General features: G+C 33.1%; 1 protein-coding gene and 1 pseudogene across 1 annotated transcript in view; one reads left to right on the forward strand and one right to left on the reverse strand.

Annotated features, from left to right (window-relative positions):
• Window positions 1–6,581, reverse strand: part of LOC132173986 (thaumatin-like protein) — an 11,025-nt gene extending 4,444 nt beyond the window's left edge. The window contains exons 1-2 of the mRNA XM_059585702.1: window positions 6,202–6,581; window positions 5,757–6,089 (exon numbers count right to left, since the gene is read on the reverse strand). Coding sequence (XP_059441685.1) covers window positions 5,757–6,089; window positions 6,202–6,541 — 673 coding nt within the window. The 5' untranslated portion in view covers window positions 6,542–6,581. The remainder of the gene's footprint in view (window positions 1–5,756; window positions 6,090–6,201) is intronic.
• Window positions 6,582–13,751: 7,170 nt separating this feature from the next.
• Window positions 13,752–18,484, forward strand: part of LOC132175975 (thaumatin-like protein) — a 7,736-nt pseudogene continuing 3,003 nt past the window's right edge.

Genomic DNA, 18,484 nt, shown 5'->3' on the forward strand with positions numbered 1-18,484 from the left:
TTTTAGTATATTTTTTTAAATTTTTTTTTTAAAAAAAAAAAACATTTTTTTTAATTAAAAAAAAATTAATATATGTGCCACGTGTCGACATCTGATTGGTCCACGTGTCAGTCCGTACAGTCAACTAACGGTCAACTAACGGATGGACTAATTTGGTCACTTATCAAAACCACAGGGGCCTCCTGTGATAAAAATGAAACCCCAGGGGGGAAAAAATAAAGTTATGAAACCCTAGGGACTAATTTAGTATTTAACCCTAAAAAAAAAAAGGTAATTTTCTCTTAACTTACAATTACAAATATGGGTTTGACACGATTGGATAAAGAGTTTCTTCTAAATAAAATTTGGGTCAATTTGCATATAAAATAATATAGAGGATAAAATTGAAAATAAATTTATTTAAAAAAAATATGTGCTTCTCACATGTAATTTAAAATGCACTTGCATCTTACGTGTAAATGTATATATGACATTTTTATATGCTAGGGAGGTTTAAGGAAGTTCCGACGTGATTACGCTCCTCTAGATTTCAAGAAATGCTATTATGCTACACGCTCACTTTTCAAATTTTAAGTGCACACTTTCTTACGTGACACCAAAAATTATTATTGGATCCAAAAAGTAATGATGATTTTTAGTGTCACATCAAAGAGTTCTAATTACTATTTTTAATTAAATGGTTCAAATTTGAGTTCAATTTACAATTCAAGGAGATACAATGAATTAAGGGAAGAAAAAAAAGTGACAGATTCCTTAAATATGATAACTTTAAATGGAAAAATCTTTCTCCAAATTTATTAAATGTCAATATATCTTTAGAATATGTGATTCTCCTTTGTATTTTTGATATGATTAATAGAATATATGGCAATTGTCATTAGAGCATATGATTATTACATGAGTTTTAAAAATTTATGTAAAAATTACACGTTTTAAGGATAAGTGTCAATTTAATATACTGAATTAGAATAGTTTATTCCAACGTTATTTGGACGAAACATAAATTAGATTGAAAAAAATTCTTTTAATCCAATTTAGAAATACAAAATTCCAATCTAATGGCGGGATACCTAAACTAATTATAGACTAAAATTGTAATTTGTAACATTACTCTTCTCAAAAATGGTGGGATACTCTAATCTTCCTGGTCCAAGAAATTGACTGGTCATCATTTTCCAATCCATTTCAAAACATTTTTTTTTTTTTTTTTTTGGTATTTTGATAGGATGGATTTTATTAGCACAAGACAGAAAAGGACGGCAGCCCAATCATACGCGCATACACAAATGGGCTGACGCCCTGATCGGCATATTCATTATTGTGTGAGGGTGATGTGGAATTAGAATTCCTACGGTCCATCTCACTAGCAGGCCTGAAACCTTGATGAGCCCCCCAAAAGCGCTATAGTAGTCGTAGTTTCTTAGCTTGATTGGAATTGCATTGAGAAATAATTTTTTTGTTTATAAAATAAAGGGTAAATATATCATAAGTCCTTGAGTCAACGCGCTAAAATTTTTATCTCCCTAAGTTTTTTTTTTTTAAATTTACTTGCTGGATCAATCGAAATGCCAAGAAAATTCCTACCGTCAAAATTGTTTAACTGACATTAGATTAGTTGAAACGCACTGTTTTGCCACGTCAGCATTATAATTTTTTATTAATTTAATTTTGAAAATTAAATAAAAATTTAAAAAAAAATTGAAGGGATGGGTTTGGCCAAGCCTTCAATTTTTTTTAATTAATTTATTTATTTGTAGAATTAATTTTAAAATTAAATTAATAAAAAATTAATATGTTGACGTGGCAAAACGGTACGTTTCAAGCAAGCTAACGGCAGTTAAAAAATTTTGATAGTAAGAATTTTCTTGGTATTTGGATTGACCCAGAGAGTGAACTTTCGAAGAAAAAAAACTTAGGGAGATAAAAAATTTAGCGCATTGACCCAAAGACTTATGATATATTTACCTTCAAATAAACTTAAAAGAACTTTTTTAAAAAATGTCATTTTTAAACTTCTCTCAAAATGTAGTTTTTGGCTTTTCTAGAGCAAAAGCAATTTTAAGGTCCTTAATGTAATCCCAAACAAGCTCTTAGCACACTTAATTCTAAAAAAAAAAAAAAATCATGTCAAAAATCAATATTCAAACAGTCATTGCTGTTTTTATTTTTGTTCCTAAATTGTTGAAAAAGAAATGCTACATGCAATTTTAACTGTACACTCTCAAGTGACGTGACAATGCAAATTATTGTTGAATTTTGAATAGATCACTATTAAATTTTCGATCTAATAATAATTTTTACTGTTTCGTCAAAAAGTGTACACATAAACATTTATGTAGCATTTCTCTTTTTCAAAAGACGAGGATAAAGTAAGCGGATTTAGATTTTCATCAATTATTGGTCTAGATTGTAGCAATTTGGACGTGTATTTTGAAAGGGTTCTCATAGGACACCTGCAGGCAAGCAAGTAGGCCCTATAAAAGTATCTTTCACAATTGCAAATTCACAGTAAGTATCGATGGGTGAGAAGTGACAAGTACTACTTAAGGTAATCATTAGTATTATATAGGGATGATCGGGATTTGTTGCAATTTTCTAGTAAAATTGTAATTAATATAGTTAATGAGAGATGATTTTGATAGGGTTTATTTGCCGAGCAAGTGAGACTCGCGCCTTGAGTTGTTCGAACACTTACTTGAACATATAAACCATATCAAAACCCTTTCTTTCTCACTTATTGTCAGGATTAACTGCAACTCTATGGGGGTATTTTACTTATTAAGCTTGCATTTATTGCTTCCATGAGATTTTTCGCTACACATTTAGATATAAAAATTGAAGGGTGGCATTGTCATGAAAATTGAATTTCATAAAGCAGCTTGACATATTTTTGGAAGGATACAATTAATTGCACGTCAGTTTCAACTTTGTCCTCTTCAAACAATCTAATTCTTTGCATCAACACACTTGACCATAAAAGTAGGTCTCCTTTGATAATTGATACCACAAGTGTCCTTCAACTCCACGACTCTACTTGGAAAGTATGGTAAAAGTTGGCACCTAAGCTGCTTAGTGCTTATCTGTGCCATGGCCCATGGGAAAGTAAATTATTGCTAAGTGTCCATCATGATGTGCCCACAATAAAGACTGTTGTCTTCTTTGATAGGAATATGGGGAGATTGATATTTTGAGAAATTTCCTAGAAATTCTCTAGTGTAAGAGAGGCAGAGACGAAAGAAATCATTGAGTGGATAAAATAAATTAGGAAGCATCTCTTGATAATTTAAGTAAGAAGACGGGGGTGGGAGTGATAGCTAGAGATGTTGGAGGGTAGCCTCTATGTGTACAACAATGCCATTTATTATAGACCTAATAGTAGTTGAGGCGGTCGCAGTTTGGAAAGCGGTAGCTTTTTTATAGCGACTTGGGCTTTCAAAGGGTTATTGTTGAGGGAGATGAGGAATCTTGATGAAGCCGTTATGGTCAATTGATCAAGGATGCGTGAGCTAGACTTCTTAAACTCCAATCATGGTTTGTAGGGCACACTAGAAAAGAGGCAAACAAAGTAGCCCACTGTTTAGCGAAAACAACTCTCGATCAATCTCTCGACCAAGTATGAATGGAGGACGGTCCAGTATTTATCTACATACGTATAGTATTGTACTTGCTAAACAATAATTTTCCTGGTGAGTATTAATGAAAGAATGAGGCTTCCCAATAAATTTATAAAAAAATTAAAAAAAAAAATAGAGTTTAAATTTTCTGAGTTTGTGCCTAATTACCCTATATTAACCACTCTCATTTGTCATAGTTTTTTTTTTTTTTTTTTTGATCAAATCTCAATTCTCATTAACTCAAAAAATCAGACAGCCAGAGCAGATTGCTCTGCTGCCAAAATAGCACCAATACATTCTGGCGGTTCCGAAGACCACACCATATTCATGTTTACATTCACTGCTAAACGGGCCAAGACATGGGCCACCCGATTTGCTTCTCTAGGGATAAATTGCATTCTCCATGCTCATTTGTCATAGTTTTTCAATGTAAGATTCAATATTTTCTTTATATACTCATTAATCTCACTCTCACTTGTGAGTCCATCACAACATTGCTATACTTCCTCTCAAACGAAAGATTTTTTATTATTATTATGTATCATTCTTATAAGCAGTTTCTAGATCACTTGTAAACGCATGTGCCATGCACCTTTGCTTCTCTTTGAGGGCTCTCATTTGTGTATGTGCAATGCAGTGCCGGTTCAACCCCTAGGTGACTAGGCGGTTTCTTAAGGTCCCCAATAAATTAAGGCTCCCAATTAATAATTGTACAATTAAATTATTTTTCATAAATAAAAAAAGCCTCTTATATAGTAAAAAGTTAATAAATAGTCTTTAATTAAGGCCCCCAATTAATAATTGTACAATAAAGGTGCTTTAATAAAAAGTGAAGAATGCAGATTTTTAAATAAAAATATAATATTAATATTAAAAATAAATATTATTTAATTAGTATTTAAATAAATAAATAAAATGTCTCACTTAAACTTATCACCTTAAGCCTCAAAATGTTTCGAACATTTGCTCCTTGCTCGAAGGACCCTTGTCTCCGTACACACCTTGCGTCTTTATCCCTATTTTAGGGACTTCTGTTGTATAACCTTTATCCCTTACTCCAGAGACTCTTGTCCATACCCACATCTTATGCCTTTGTTCCTATTCCAAGTCCGTGCTTGCAACTCTCTACCATATCACATACCAGTATACCACCATTGATTCTCATATTAGTCTCTAAGGAGTCTTTCGATAAGACCATAATATAACATGTTGGCACCACTCAACCTGCAAAGAGTTTTCTTCCAATTTGAGTTAGAAAAACTTTCTTAAACTTAGTCTATAGAAATGACATGTATCCATTGAACACGTGAAAAACACATGCATAAATTTTATTAAAAAATTATATGCATCTCATATGCTATTAAAAAAAATGGACATATGTCATTCTATTGGGTTGTCCTCCAACCAGATTTGGAGAAATATTTTGTCCACTTAACCTTGACGTTTAAGCCTATAAGTTTGAACTCAACAATGCTATACTAACTACTCACATTTCTAACATCTTTCTAATATAAAACTCAATTTTCTTTTGACACACTCACACGTGTAATTAATAGAATACAAATGAGGATTCATGGATTATTGATAGAAGGACCCTGCTATTTTCATTTCGAAATTTTTTGCATCCACCAAGTGAGGTGAGCTCAAACATAGGTAAACGAGATACACATTAATTCTTTCTCCCAATATGTACGTTCGATTATGGTATCAAATAACTTGATACCAGTTTCCTAAGGATAGCTTAGGAAGCGAAAGTCGCTAGATTGAATTCCTTTCCCCTTGTGTGGACATGTCCCAAAAAAAAAAAAAAAAAATATGATAACGTAATACCAAGGTAAATAAGGTACTCTATTTTTCAGCCAAGAATATGCAACATACTTTTCCTCTACTTTTTTGAAGTTATTCGTATAAGACACATAAATTTCCTTTGTGAAAAGAACTTGCAGTCTTATTTCAATTAGTTTTCTATTCTACAGCTGAGCACAAAGAAACAAAAAGACATACTAATTAATACAAACTCAGATTTTATTTTCACCAAGCTCTCAAAGCCCTCACATACTTATTCAAAAGCCCAAAGGTTCTCTCACTCCTCCAATATATTTCCAACCATCTCAAGAGGGAAACGAGGAGACCCTCTAGGGCAAAACACAACCCTATAATTAGTCCCACCAGGGCATGTAAATGTGCTTGTCGGATCATCCTGAGGGAAACTATAAGCATCTGGGCACCTAGCCTTGAAGAACTTTGAGAAATTGGTTGGTCCACAGGTTCCTTGCCCTTGAGTGCAGCAATATTCATTGGTCTTGAAAACTGTACACGGGTTATTGCACCCACCTGGGGCCCTCAACTCCCCGGGGCACTGCCCGTTGATGTCAGCAGTGCACTTAATTCCTCGGCACCCTCCAGAAGTTGGGCTAAAGTCCATGGGGATGTTGAACCCGTCCACTAGGGAGATGTCAATGAAATCCTTGTTACCTGTTAGAGAATATTATAAATTTCAACAATTAAATTATCTCTTTTTGGTATCAAAACAAAAATAAAAAATTCAATTTTTAAGTTTTTGAGATAAGGGGTGATTTAACCTTACCAAATTGGTTTAGGGCGTATTCAGCGAGGGTGTTAGGAGGGACACCCCAGCCTTTGCACTCTAGGGCTCCACAGTCACCGGTCTCGCAACGGCCACGGCCGCCAGCATCAAAGTTACACTTTGTTCTGCCCCAAATACGTGCCATGGCAGTGCCGGCCGCCACATTGAGGGTCCAGCTTTGGCCACGGTCTAGGCGGCGACCGCCGCCGGGGCTGGCTGCTGCCCAGACAGTGTAAGGACACTCATTGCGGATTTCAAAGACGGCTGCTTGGGAGGAAATGAGAAAGAAGGAGATCAAGAGGAGTTGGATGGACAACAAGAGGTTGGCCAAGGACATCATTTTTATGTGTCAAAATGTTTGTGCTTGTGCTTGGTCAATTTGGCACTGCTGGGTTTATATAGAGGAAGCCAGGAAGGGTGGCTTTTGGCATGATGCACATAATTGCAATTATACACCTTTTTTTAAAGTAAAAGGTAGAGGCGGCTACTCTCCTGCTTCATAATGTGGATGAAGTCAAAAATGAAGGTTGCTTTCGAGAAAATGAATAAAGAAATAGGGAGTTAATTATCCTCTTAAAGCATTGCGATAATCATCAATTCATCTTAATTTTGTTTTCTAGTCTTCTAGACAACAGTTGATCACAAGTACTTGTGTGGGTTAGAGTAGTCTCTTGGGTTGAGTTGCATGGGATGGGACAGAAAAGAGAAACAACCAAAATTTGAAGTTTGTTGTTAATTAAGCTTAATTTGAAACCACAGATAATTCTCTAATACAACAGGCTTTGATTCTGCTTTCTCAGACATTGTTTTGATGGGAAACCTCTCAAAGTACCCATCTAAAGTCATCATGATTCATGTACCATCATAGCTAGTGTCTCATCAAATCTTTTTAGAGGCATAGGCTAGCCACAACCCACAAGAAATAGTTAAAAAAAATTTTATATCTTCCTTTTTATAAGGATAGAATGATCGAAAAGTAAAATAATCATTTTTACCTTTATAAAATAAGAGATTGGCTCATTTCCATTGGGATTTATAAAAAACATATGATCTGGTGTAATTATGGATCAAGATTTCTTAAGATTGTTTAATTATTATAAGTAATTGAGACAGATAATTGTGAAAGAGTGGCCAAACTTATGATAAACCCTAAAGTCTATCCCTATCAAATCTATTAACCTTATCAGTATAGTCAAATTCAATGGAAGCAAGCTTTAATTTCTCTCATGAGCTGCCAGCTTGCCCACTTTCCTACCAAAGACCGACTTTTTAATATTTTGTTATGATGTAAGGATAAGCTGGATGTCTACAGAAAGAGAACTGTCTTCATCAGATTGAGGCCGCCTCCCTCTATAACCTCAAAAAAACTTGTCCCAAAGACCAAGTCTATGGTCCTCTTTCTTCCATGTGCAGGGTACATTGATAGACCAGATTCATGTATATGATTATTGAATGTAATAATCAAATATATTAGTGTCAAAGGGACATAAAAAGGGACTGGCGTCTATAATTAGAACCCACTTCTTTTTTTTTTTTCTTTTTTTTTTTTTCTTTTTTTTTTTTTTCAATAATAATAACCCACTTGCCGAAGAGAATTTAGACTTGATATTGCTAATTCCATTTACAATTTTTATTATAAATTTCTTGCAAACTAACAAACATGATATTAAATATAAATTGTCATGTATGAGTTCTCATGACATTTATCGTGTATTACAAATTAACTTAAAAATAAGGGGAGGATAGGATAATGGAGAATCTCCTTATGGCATAAGGAATTAATATTAATTATTTTTATCTCTCACCGCTAAAACATTGACTGAAATGATCAATGACCTAGATCTTCTTGTTACTTTTAGCTTTCAATTTGCATTTTGGCTTGTCCCATTTGGCATTTGCACCGGGCTCCAGCAATAACTTATGGGGTAAGGGTAAGGAGATCCCCCCATACCCTTACCTTTGCGTCTCTCAGATAATCTTTATTCTCTTTTTTTCTCACCACCAAAATGTAAGAGGAAAAAAAAAAAAAAAAAAAAATAGCCTTTATGATGGGTAGAAGACAACCCTGTAGACAGTGGCGGATATACATGGGGCGACTCAGGGCGAGCGACCCCAGTAAAAAAAAAATTAAAATTCTTTAAGCATTTTTATGACAAAAATTTAAGGGCACTCTTAGTAATTTTAATTTTTTAGCCAGAAGTGAGTCTATCATGTACTATAACTTGCCCACTATCTCATTTTAATAATAAACAATCGACCCCACATATGCTACAACTTCTCTCCTATATTAAAAATAATTTTCTCTCTCTCCATGCATGTGCCAAAAACCGTTAGGATGCTATTCACCGGTTTTGATGCTGTGAGGAAAGAAATAATAAAGAAAGAAAGAATAAAAAAATGAATAAAAAAATAATATTTAATTGATAGGGGAAGATTATTTAAATGAGATAATAAAAGTGATAAGTTAAAATGCTGAATCAGATGTGGGTGCTTTAAAAAAGTAGAAAATTAAAATAGATAAATGTGGTTTTTTTGGCTAAATTTAGACTCTAGTCTCTTCTCTGTAGACTCTAGTCTCTAATGTGATTTATGCTTTGAGATTTAAGGTTTTTCTAAAAGAAATAGCCGTAGGCTAACAGGCCACTAAAAGGTACTCATTTTTCTTAGACACTACTAGTCATTTAATTGTGCTTAGTTTATTTTGCAAGTAGTTTAAATTATTATGTGTTTATGACGTCATTAGATAAAAATTTTTAATAGTTACTTTAATTTTTGTTTTTTTTTTTATATATATATTATGGTATAATTTACTTTTTGATTGTATTTACCATATTATAGGACAAAAAATTATAATTATGTTTTATTATCCAATTCCTAGATCCGCCCCTGCCTGGAGACTGTAGTTGGTACCGATAGGACAAGTGAAAACGCTGGTTTGATCATCGTGAGGGTAGCTGTAAGCGGGCACGTATCCTTGAAGAAATTGGAGTAATTTGTTGGGCCACAGCTCCCAAGCCCATTGGTTCTTCAATATTTATTGATCTTGAAAACTGTACATAGATTGTTACACGCTACACCCATCAGGGGCCCGTAATTCATTCAGGGACTGATTTGGGCCCCACTATAAGACTTGTATACGTCACACATGTTTGGAAATTATAATTTAAGAGGATCCGGATTCTCTCCTTTTGGACCAGAAAATATCGAGTTCATGGATAGAGTTTTTGAGAAATAAAACACTTGTTTCACTAATAAAAAATAATAAAATATTATTTAAAATTTTAAAAAAATAATAATAATAAACAAATAAGCCACATCATCTTGGCGATAAGAAGTATTTTAGCTAGGGGGTGGTAATGGCTAGCCAAGGGTAGCGGAACCACCCTCATGGCCTAACTTGCAAAAGGAGGTGGCTGAACCACCCCTCAAAAGCCTTGAGCCACTCCCATTGGGCCTGGGGTTGGCTTCAGTCACCACATATCGGCTGGTTTGGGGTGGCTGTTATTTTTTTATTATTTTGTTTTTTAATTTTTTTAAAGACTTAACCATGAACTGGATACTCTCAAATGGACTGGAGAGGACCAGGATCCAATTTAAGAACCATTGGTTATTAGAACTTTTGTTATACTAAATTAAATTAAATTAAATTAATGTGACATATCCCCAAGAGAGAGCTTTATCGACTGGGACCACGTCTAATGAAGCAGATGTCACTAATTCGAATCCTTATTCCCCCTCTTGTGCTAACATGTCAATATATATATATATATATATATATATATATATATATAATGTGACATGTTGCACCTATTATATTAATTGCTAAAATATAGACTATTATGTGACAATTTATATTATATTTATCATAATTATAAACGGATGTATTAGTTCATGTGATACTTATTCTGGTAGCCACTAAAATATGAGATTATCATGTGACAATTAACTTGACGATCATTTCAATAAAATGTGAATTGCCATATGAGTTTGCTATGAGCTGTAATAAAATTTATAGTACCCTAAGATTTGTCCAATGACAGCCCTGCATCAAAGAATTTTCAGGATCAATGTTAATCCAACATAATCGTCCAAATCTTTGTATAAAAATGGTTGAACCAATTTTCTCATCGGGCCAGAGAAAGACACAAAAACCACATATGAATTTCTTGTCAAACGGTGCAGCCGGCCCAGCCTGACCGTTTATTGTGCTTAGTTTTTGTTGATTTCTTTGTCTTTTTTGGGGACCTTGTTATTGATCCCCCGGTGTATTAATTTATTTCCTTTAATTCAATTACTATATTATATTCATCAAAAAAAAAAAAAAAAAAAATCTAAGCGTGACTTAATGCTAAACTCGAGTGTTCTAGATAAGCTGGGCTAGCCTCTTCAAGAGTCAAGCCAAACGGTGTCGTCATCGATCTGTGAATAATTTCCAACAAAAACAAATTAATCACATGTACAACGACACTGTGCGTCATGTAGACCATCTGGAAGCCATCTTCATCTCTATATAGACTTGGCCTAATTTTCCATAATGTCATCATAGTTTTGTCCCTCCATGCTTCTATATTGTACTCTTTCTCCTTTTTTTTTTTTTTTTTAACAAAAATCTGAGGATTTCATTGATTAAAGATCAGGAGCATAAAGTTTTGCAAAAATCATAACCACATGCTATGATATTACAAAGTCATAGAAACAAACAAAAATTCTTACAATCAGGTGTTATTTAGGACTTTAATCTTATGCTAACCTATGTGTATAAATATAGTTAAAGAGCTGATCTGCTCCAAGCAGACTATATCTAAGACACAGGTAACCAAATTTCTTAACAAAATTTATTTGAACCAGCCGTGAGAGATAACCTCTCACACCTAATTATTCAGACCATGAGAAATAACCTCTCACACCTAATTATTTTTCCGAACTCATAAGGGCAAATCTAAAAAAAAAGAAACTTCTTATTCAAAACAAAAACACAAATAAATAACTAGCAAGCAGCAGCAGTGACAGGGAATGAGATAAACGGCACAACACGGTGAAAGGTGGACGGATGCATAGCAGAGAAGCCAAAGTTATTGATCTGATCGAAGAACACCTACAAACATAAAAAAAAAATTTATAAAATATAAAATATAAAATATAAAATAAAAACCAGAAAGAGGGGGAGAATAAGAGCGCGGAGTAGAAAAGGAAGGGCTGCTCCTTCTCCTCTCAAAAGTCAAAACTGACTCTTTCTCCTGCTTCACCATAAATCAAGTGATAAAAGGAAATTAATGAATGCATAACGGGTAGAGTTTGGCTTACCTCCCGTAAAAAAATTAAAAAAAAAAAAAAAAAAAATTATTAGATCGAAATTTTTTAATGCAAAAATTAACGGTAAAGAATACAAAATTAAAGAAAATTTCAATTATTTTTAAATAAAGGCAATCTTTACCATTACTTTTTACAAAATAATAATAATAATAATAAAAAATAACTAATAAATAAAAACCTACCAAATATAGTTTTCTAGCCACCAGTGTTAGGAAAAATCCTCGTTTACATGCTTTGGATTCACCCGTACTAGAAAACGACCTTTGCATGAGTAAGACTTCATTATCTAGTAGTCAATTTTTTGTTAACTTGTTACATTTGTCTATTGGCTAAATTATGCCGTCAATTAAGCCAAATATTAATGGAAGAAAAATTAAGCATTTCTATATTTTTGGCCGAAGAAACCAAAGCACCTCACGCAACAATAATTATTAAAATATAAATTAAATAATTAAAATTCATACATTTTTTAATTTTTGAGACAGTTGGCTAATTTAATATTGTATTTAAGTTTTTAAGATAAGTAATAATTTTAGATAGTATTAGAGGAATGGTCTTGACTTCTAATCACGACTCTATAGTTTGTCTGGTCCGACATGTGAGGGAAAAGTTAACATATTAATTAAATGACTAGGTAGACAGTTCTGACGCAACCTCATTGAGACATTAATGAAACCCAATATGTTTTACTAATCTAATATGAAGATTCTCCTTGTGAGATGCTCTAGTATTTACCTAATCACATTGAAATTCCCTTTGGTCTACTAAATTACCACCCTTGATAATGAATAATATGTTGAGTCAATGAAAAAAATGGGGTAATAGAATAAAAAATAGTATATGAGGAGAAAGGTGTAATTTTCCATGACTAGCTTATCGCTTTTGAACTTCATATTTTCCAAGCTTATCATAAGAATGACTCTTGTTTTATGAAGAATGTGGTCAATTTACGAAATTTTGGATGCCTTAGCCCCTTAATTCTTTGAGACTTTTCCTTGCCATTTATTCTATTTTTCCTACTTTTCTACCCTATGTGATCACTATTTATTACAAAATTGAAAGGTGTGCATTAATGCCCAAAAATCGCGGCTAAAAGTCTAAAAGTCAAGACTCAAAGCCAAAGTACATCCACAATTTTTCACATAGGTTTTTCTCGATAACCAAACAAGAACATTAAGAAGAGAGAAATCATGCAACAAAAAGACAAGATCAGAGAAAGTAACAAACGGATCGATTTAGAAGAAATACAGTTTTCCTCTTCTTTCGGAAAGATTTTTCTCACTAACCAAACAACATGCAGCATTAAAAAGAAGAAAAGTGAAATATATATTAATGCAACAAAAAACCCATTGCGAATAAATTCTAGTACTTCCAGATAATTAGTTTCACGTAGTTTCCACTTCTTTTCTAGAGGTTTTTCTCGGTAACCAAACAACATAAAAAATAAACACCGAGATAGTCGGAAGGTTTTTTTTTTTTTTTTTTTTCGAACATACAAATATGGTAACCTCTAGCTAAAGATTTAGGAAAATAATTTCCCTAAAATTAGGTGAGAAAAAATTATTTTAATTTAATTTATTAAATTGACATATGTCCTTAAAGCATGTAATTTTGATATAAAATATATATTTTAAAAAATATGCATAATAATTATCTACTCTAAAACAGTTTAATAAATGCACAAATTTTTTTTTTCTAAACTAGTTTGAAGGAAATTTCCTTCCACTGCAAGTCTAATAAGTGCCAAGTGTCATCTTTCATATGTTTTCTTTAATATTTTTACAATCATTTATTGATATTTCACTAATCTATGAACCCAAATATTAATTTTTTAAAAATTAAAAAATATTGAATGACACTTGTCATTATTAGAGTAGGTTGAAAGAAAGTTTGGAGGAAATTTGTGTCCTAAATAAATTAGGTTGAAACCCACTCTATTGAAAACTTTGTTCAAAAGTTTTTGGTGTCGACAATGTCATAGGTTAAACTTACTGTGGAAGTATTAACTACGGACCAAACACGTCGTTAACAAATGTTACCTATAATTATTTTATGCAGATATTCTTTATTTTTCTTTTTGTTGACTTGTCTTCAAGTCTAGCCAATAATAAAACGAGCGTGCCAAATTTTCCAAGAATTTAATTCACGCACCTTCCGGAAGGCCATGACCCCCCAAGCTCACCCTATATAAACCCCTAAGCATCTCCCTCACAAATCACAAGAGCTTACCAGTTACAACAAATATCTCACTTCACAAAATGAGTCTCTCCAAAAATCTATCCATTTTCTTCTCTCTTTTCATTGCTCTCTACTTCGGTCTAGCACATGCAGCTAGATTTGACATAACAAACAATTGCCCTTTCACAGTTTGGGCTGGAGCTGTGCCCGGCGGTGGCCGACAGCTCAATCAAGGCGAAACATGGAACCTTGATGTTAATGCTGGCACTACAGGCGGCCGCATTTGGCCTCGAACAGGGTGCAATTTCGATGGTTCCGGTCGTGGCAGTTGCCAAACTGGTGACTGCGGCGGGCTTCTTCAATGCCAAGCCTACGGTACACCCCCAAACACTCTTGCTGAATTCGGATTAAACCAATTTAACAACTTGGACTTCTTTGATATCTCTCTTGTCGATGGGTTTAATGTTGCTATGGATTTTAGTCCCACCTCTAGTGGTTGCACCCGTGGTATAAGATGTACTGCTGATATCAACGGGCAGTGCCCCAATGAGTTGAAGGCTCCCGGCGGCTGTAACAACCCATGTACCGTCTTTAAGACCGACCAATATTGTTGCAATTCTGGAAGCTGCGAACCGACAGATTTTTCCAAATTTTTTAAGGAACGCTGCCCCGATGCTTATAGTTACCCTAAGGATGATGCAACAAGCACATTCACGTGCCCTGGTGGGACTAACTATAAGGTTGTCTTCTGCCCTTGAAGTAGTACTACTAGAGGAAGGAAAGATAGATGCATGGCTAGTCATATATAATAATAATATGTAATGTAATAAAAGCTTAAAGGCTTTGTTCGCAGTGCAGACGCGCGCAATATATTACGTATTCACGTAATTGGATTGTAATAAGTTCACCCTCATAAGTCTTTATAACCATCCCTATTTGCTTTGACTTTTATTTTTAGTGAACCATTTATGCATCTCTCTCTATGTTGGTATTTCTTGTGGTTGATGATGAATCAAGTACAAATGGGAGGTAAATGGACCTGTAAATTTTTTACTATAAAGTTTCTATTATAAATTAATTATTAAAGTATAAACGCAATTGACACAAACTTTTAAAGAAACTACAGTAGCATTTTCCAACTTTTATTACTGACCAGAAAGATATCTTTATAGAGCTAATTTTTGCCAAATTTTTTTTAAATCTATTTTTTACCCAAATCAAGCAAACAGCCGGGTTGACTGGACAATTCATTCTATAGTTAAACTAACCACCTCAAACTACCAAAGTTTACTTTATGTTAGTAGAAATTAACTTTAAAGGTTTCATATTAAAATTAACCTCCCCCCCCAAAAAAAAAAAAAAAAAACTCCCAAGAGCTAATTGAGGGTTTGGGGAAGAACCATAAGTCTCCGGAATTTGAGGATCCACCTTCAAAGATCACTAGGAGGAAGTGGAGAGCATCTTACTTCTAACTCAAGTGCTTTTATGAGTCTCCCTATGTGGTAGTCTCAATTTTTCTAATAAATCGGGTCATTTATTTGACTCATTTTAATAAGTTTAAGTTTTCTGTATAGTTTTCTAATTGTTTTGAAGCGTTTGTTTAAGGTGTCAACCTTTTGGTTGTTTTTGTTATGTTGTAATTAATCTCCCATTTTTCTCCTGTATAATTATTATTATTAAATAATAATAAAACTCATCTGCCTCTCATACGTGGGATATTGTGCAATACTGACTACTGAGACGGCTAAGAGTCATGGGCTCATGCAAGACTTTGGACGGTTATATTATTAGTGGGCCTTTTCCAGTTTTGGGAAGTTATGGTTTATGTTTAGTTGCATTTAAACAGGCTACTTGATTTATTGATCAAGATTCAATATATATATACGGACGGAGCCAGGAAGTTTTATGGGAGGGGACCAAAGCAATTTTTTTTTTTTTGCAGCGTGTAATGAACTAGTACTTTTTTCTTTTTCTTTTTTTTTTTCCTTATTTTTCTAATCACGGATACTTAAATACAATGAGGAATTGAGCTTAGAATTGTGTCATACTCTCCAATTAAATGTTTAAATTCTAACAAACAATATTCTCAACCATAATATCCAAATTACAAGACCACTTAGATTAGGAATTGAGCTTAGAGAACTAACCTCAAAAAGTGCGACCTGCGTTGAGTTATTTTGCACCTCGTTGATTAGCATGATATTCTCGTGACACACAATTCAGGATCAAACTCCAATAAATTTTGTACATTTTTTCTTTTGAAATAGTCAAATATTGTATTTGACTTTCTCATCATCTACAAATAAATTTACATGATCATTTTGAGTCTTTAGAAAATAAAGAAAAAATATTTGTAGGTTAACAATGAACAAACTCACGTGAATAACATAATCATCACATAGACTTTAAGTTAAACATTATACTTTAACCCTATAATTATTATTCTCTTCCTATTCTATTGATCTAGCAACGTACCCCAAATTTATAATACTCATATACACATACAATAATCAATATGATTATAATATGACATAATAGAACCTAAACCCCATGGGCATCAATTACCATTGAACTCATAAAAGTCTAGGGTTAATTAACACTTTAAATGTAATTAACACATCCAATTAGTAATCCTAGTGTTCACATACTAAAAGCCCTAATTTAATTCATACTATACAAATTAGGGTTTATGTCCATACTATAAACAATAGTGAAATTAAAGCTTTAAACCCATTAATCTAACAACCCGGATCTTAAATCATGCATAGAAACCCACTACACACAAAAGCCCCTAGTTAAGTTTAGGAATTTAGCTTCTTACTAAAATTCCTCCAAATTCGGACCTAATTAAAAATTCCTTAAATCATTATGATTTCAAACTTGAAATTCAATGGGTGGAACAAAAATTCAAAGAGAAACTAGAGATTTCTCAATGGCATTAGTTATAAAAACCCATCAAAATAAAACCCATAAAAAATTCTCATACGGCCATATCAAATCAAGAACCAGAAATCCTCACAGAGAAAAGATCCAAGATTTACATACATACATACATAAAGAAAATAACAACAAAAAACATATAAATTTCCAAGTAGCAACATGAATTTCCAAGTTTCCAAGCCGAAAGGGAAAAAAAAAAAAAAAATCAACTTTTTAGATTCTTAACCAAATTTCCAAGCCAAACAATTGAAAAATTTACCAAAAGAAAACTCCATGATTAACCTAAGAAGTAAGAACCGACAACTGGAGGAGAGTTGGGGGGATCGGGACCTATCAACTTATTTTGGGTGGGGACTCGTATAAATTTTTTTTTACTCAAAATATTTTTTTTTAGGAAGTGGGGGGGGGGGGCATGGCTCCGTCTATGTGTGTAAGCTACATCATTGCAAACATGCATTAATTATTGAGACTTTTTAGAAGTTAGCTATAGCAATTTGAATAATTGGTAATATCTTTTTTGATGAAGTGGGGGGGACCATGGCCACAGCTGGTCCCCCCCCTCCCTCCGACTTTGATGGGGGGCGTAGATGAGTCCTACAAGCTAAGTTGTTTTCTTATATCCTGTTTGGAATTGCATTGGATAAATAGAGATTTTAAGTCAAAAAGCATTTTTTGACAAAAACTTCATTTATAAGCTTTTACTGAAAGTACATTTTGACAATTTTTAGACTTTTTAGACCCTTCCCAAACAAATCTTTAGTGGGCTTTGAGACAACATCTGCTATCTTGTTCGCTTACTTGGTTGGGCTCACAACCTCTATCAATCTTTAGGCTTCACATTGAGTTCATGGTGTTTGATAACCGGGTTGTGGGGGTAGACCGGGTTGTGGGGGTAGATGCTGTACATTTTCGGGAAATGTGCCAAATTAAACATCCACCTATCAGTACCCAATCTATTAAGTGACCATTTTACCCTTCCCTTCGTTTTCTTTTATTTTTTTATTTTTTATTTTTATTTTTTATCCTTCCAGTGAACGACTTCAAACCAAATAACTAGCATCCTATGCCAATAAGCCGCCGGATCTTACTTGGTATACTCACGGGTAGCAATGTTTTCTGTTATTTTCCTCACTTTTTTTTTTTTTTTTTTTTTAATTTTTTTTTTTAATGTTACTCTTTGTATTCCATATTTTGATAGTAAATTTCTTTCGAGTCATCTCTGCATGTAAGCTTATTAAACCAAACCACTTAAATCTTAGTATCATGTAGATTGTTTTTTACTTTCTTCTTATTTTTTGCATCTTACCGCTTCTGAAAAATATGATATATTTTCGCAACTCATACAAGACATAATGATCAGGACCAACTTAATGTTTTTTGAGGCCTTAGGCGAAGCTTTTAAATGGGGCCTTATTTTTTTTTAATACTTGTATATTAATTAAATCATATTTATTTTAATATTATTATTTTATTTAGAGTTATCATTTTTATTAATCCTTACAAAAATAAATCCTTACAAAAATAAACACAACAATAAAAAAATCAATTTTTTTATTTTTATTTTTATTTTTTATTTTTTATGAATCAATCGAAGAACTGCACCAAATCTCTACGAAGCACATGTTCCAAAACTGAAGCACACAAAAGCAAAAAAAAACAAACTAACAAAAAAAAAAAAAAACTAGAAATATTATCAAGAACTCATGCAAAATTATCAAAAAAAAAAAAAATCCATACCGTGGCAGTAACTTCCTCACTTGATTCTTTGATACATCTCTGTTTTAAACAAAACCCACCAAAAAATTTGTTAAAAACCAATACAAAACCCACTAGAAAAATCTAGCACAAAAAT

This window comes from Corylus avellana, chromosome ca3 (genome assembly GCF_901000735.1).
Source record: "Corylus avellana chromosome ca3, CavTom2PMs-1.0".
Lineage (NCBI taxonomy): Eukaryota > Viridiplantae > Streptophyta > Magnoliopsida > Fagales > Betulaceae > Corylus > Corylus avellana.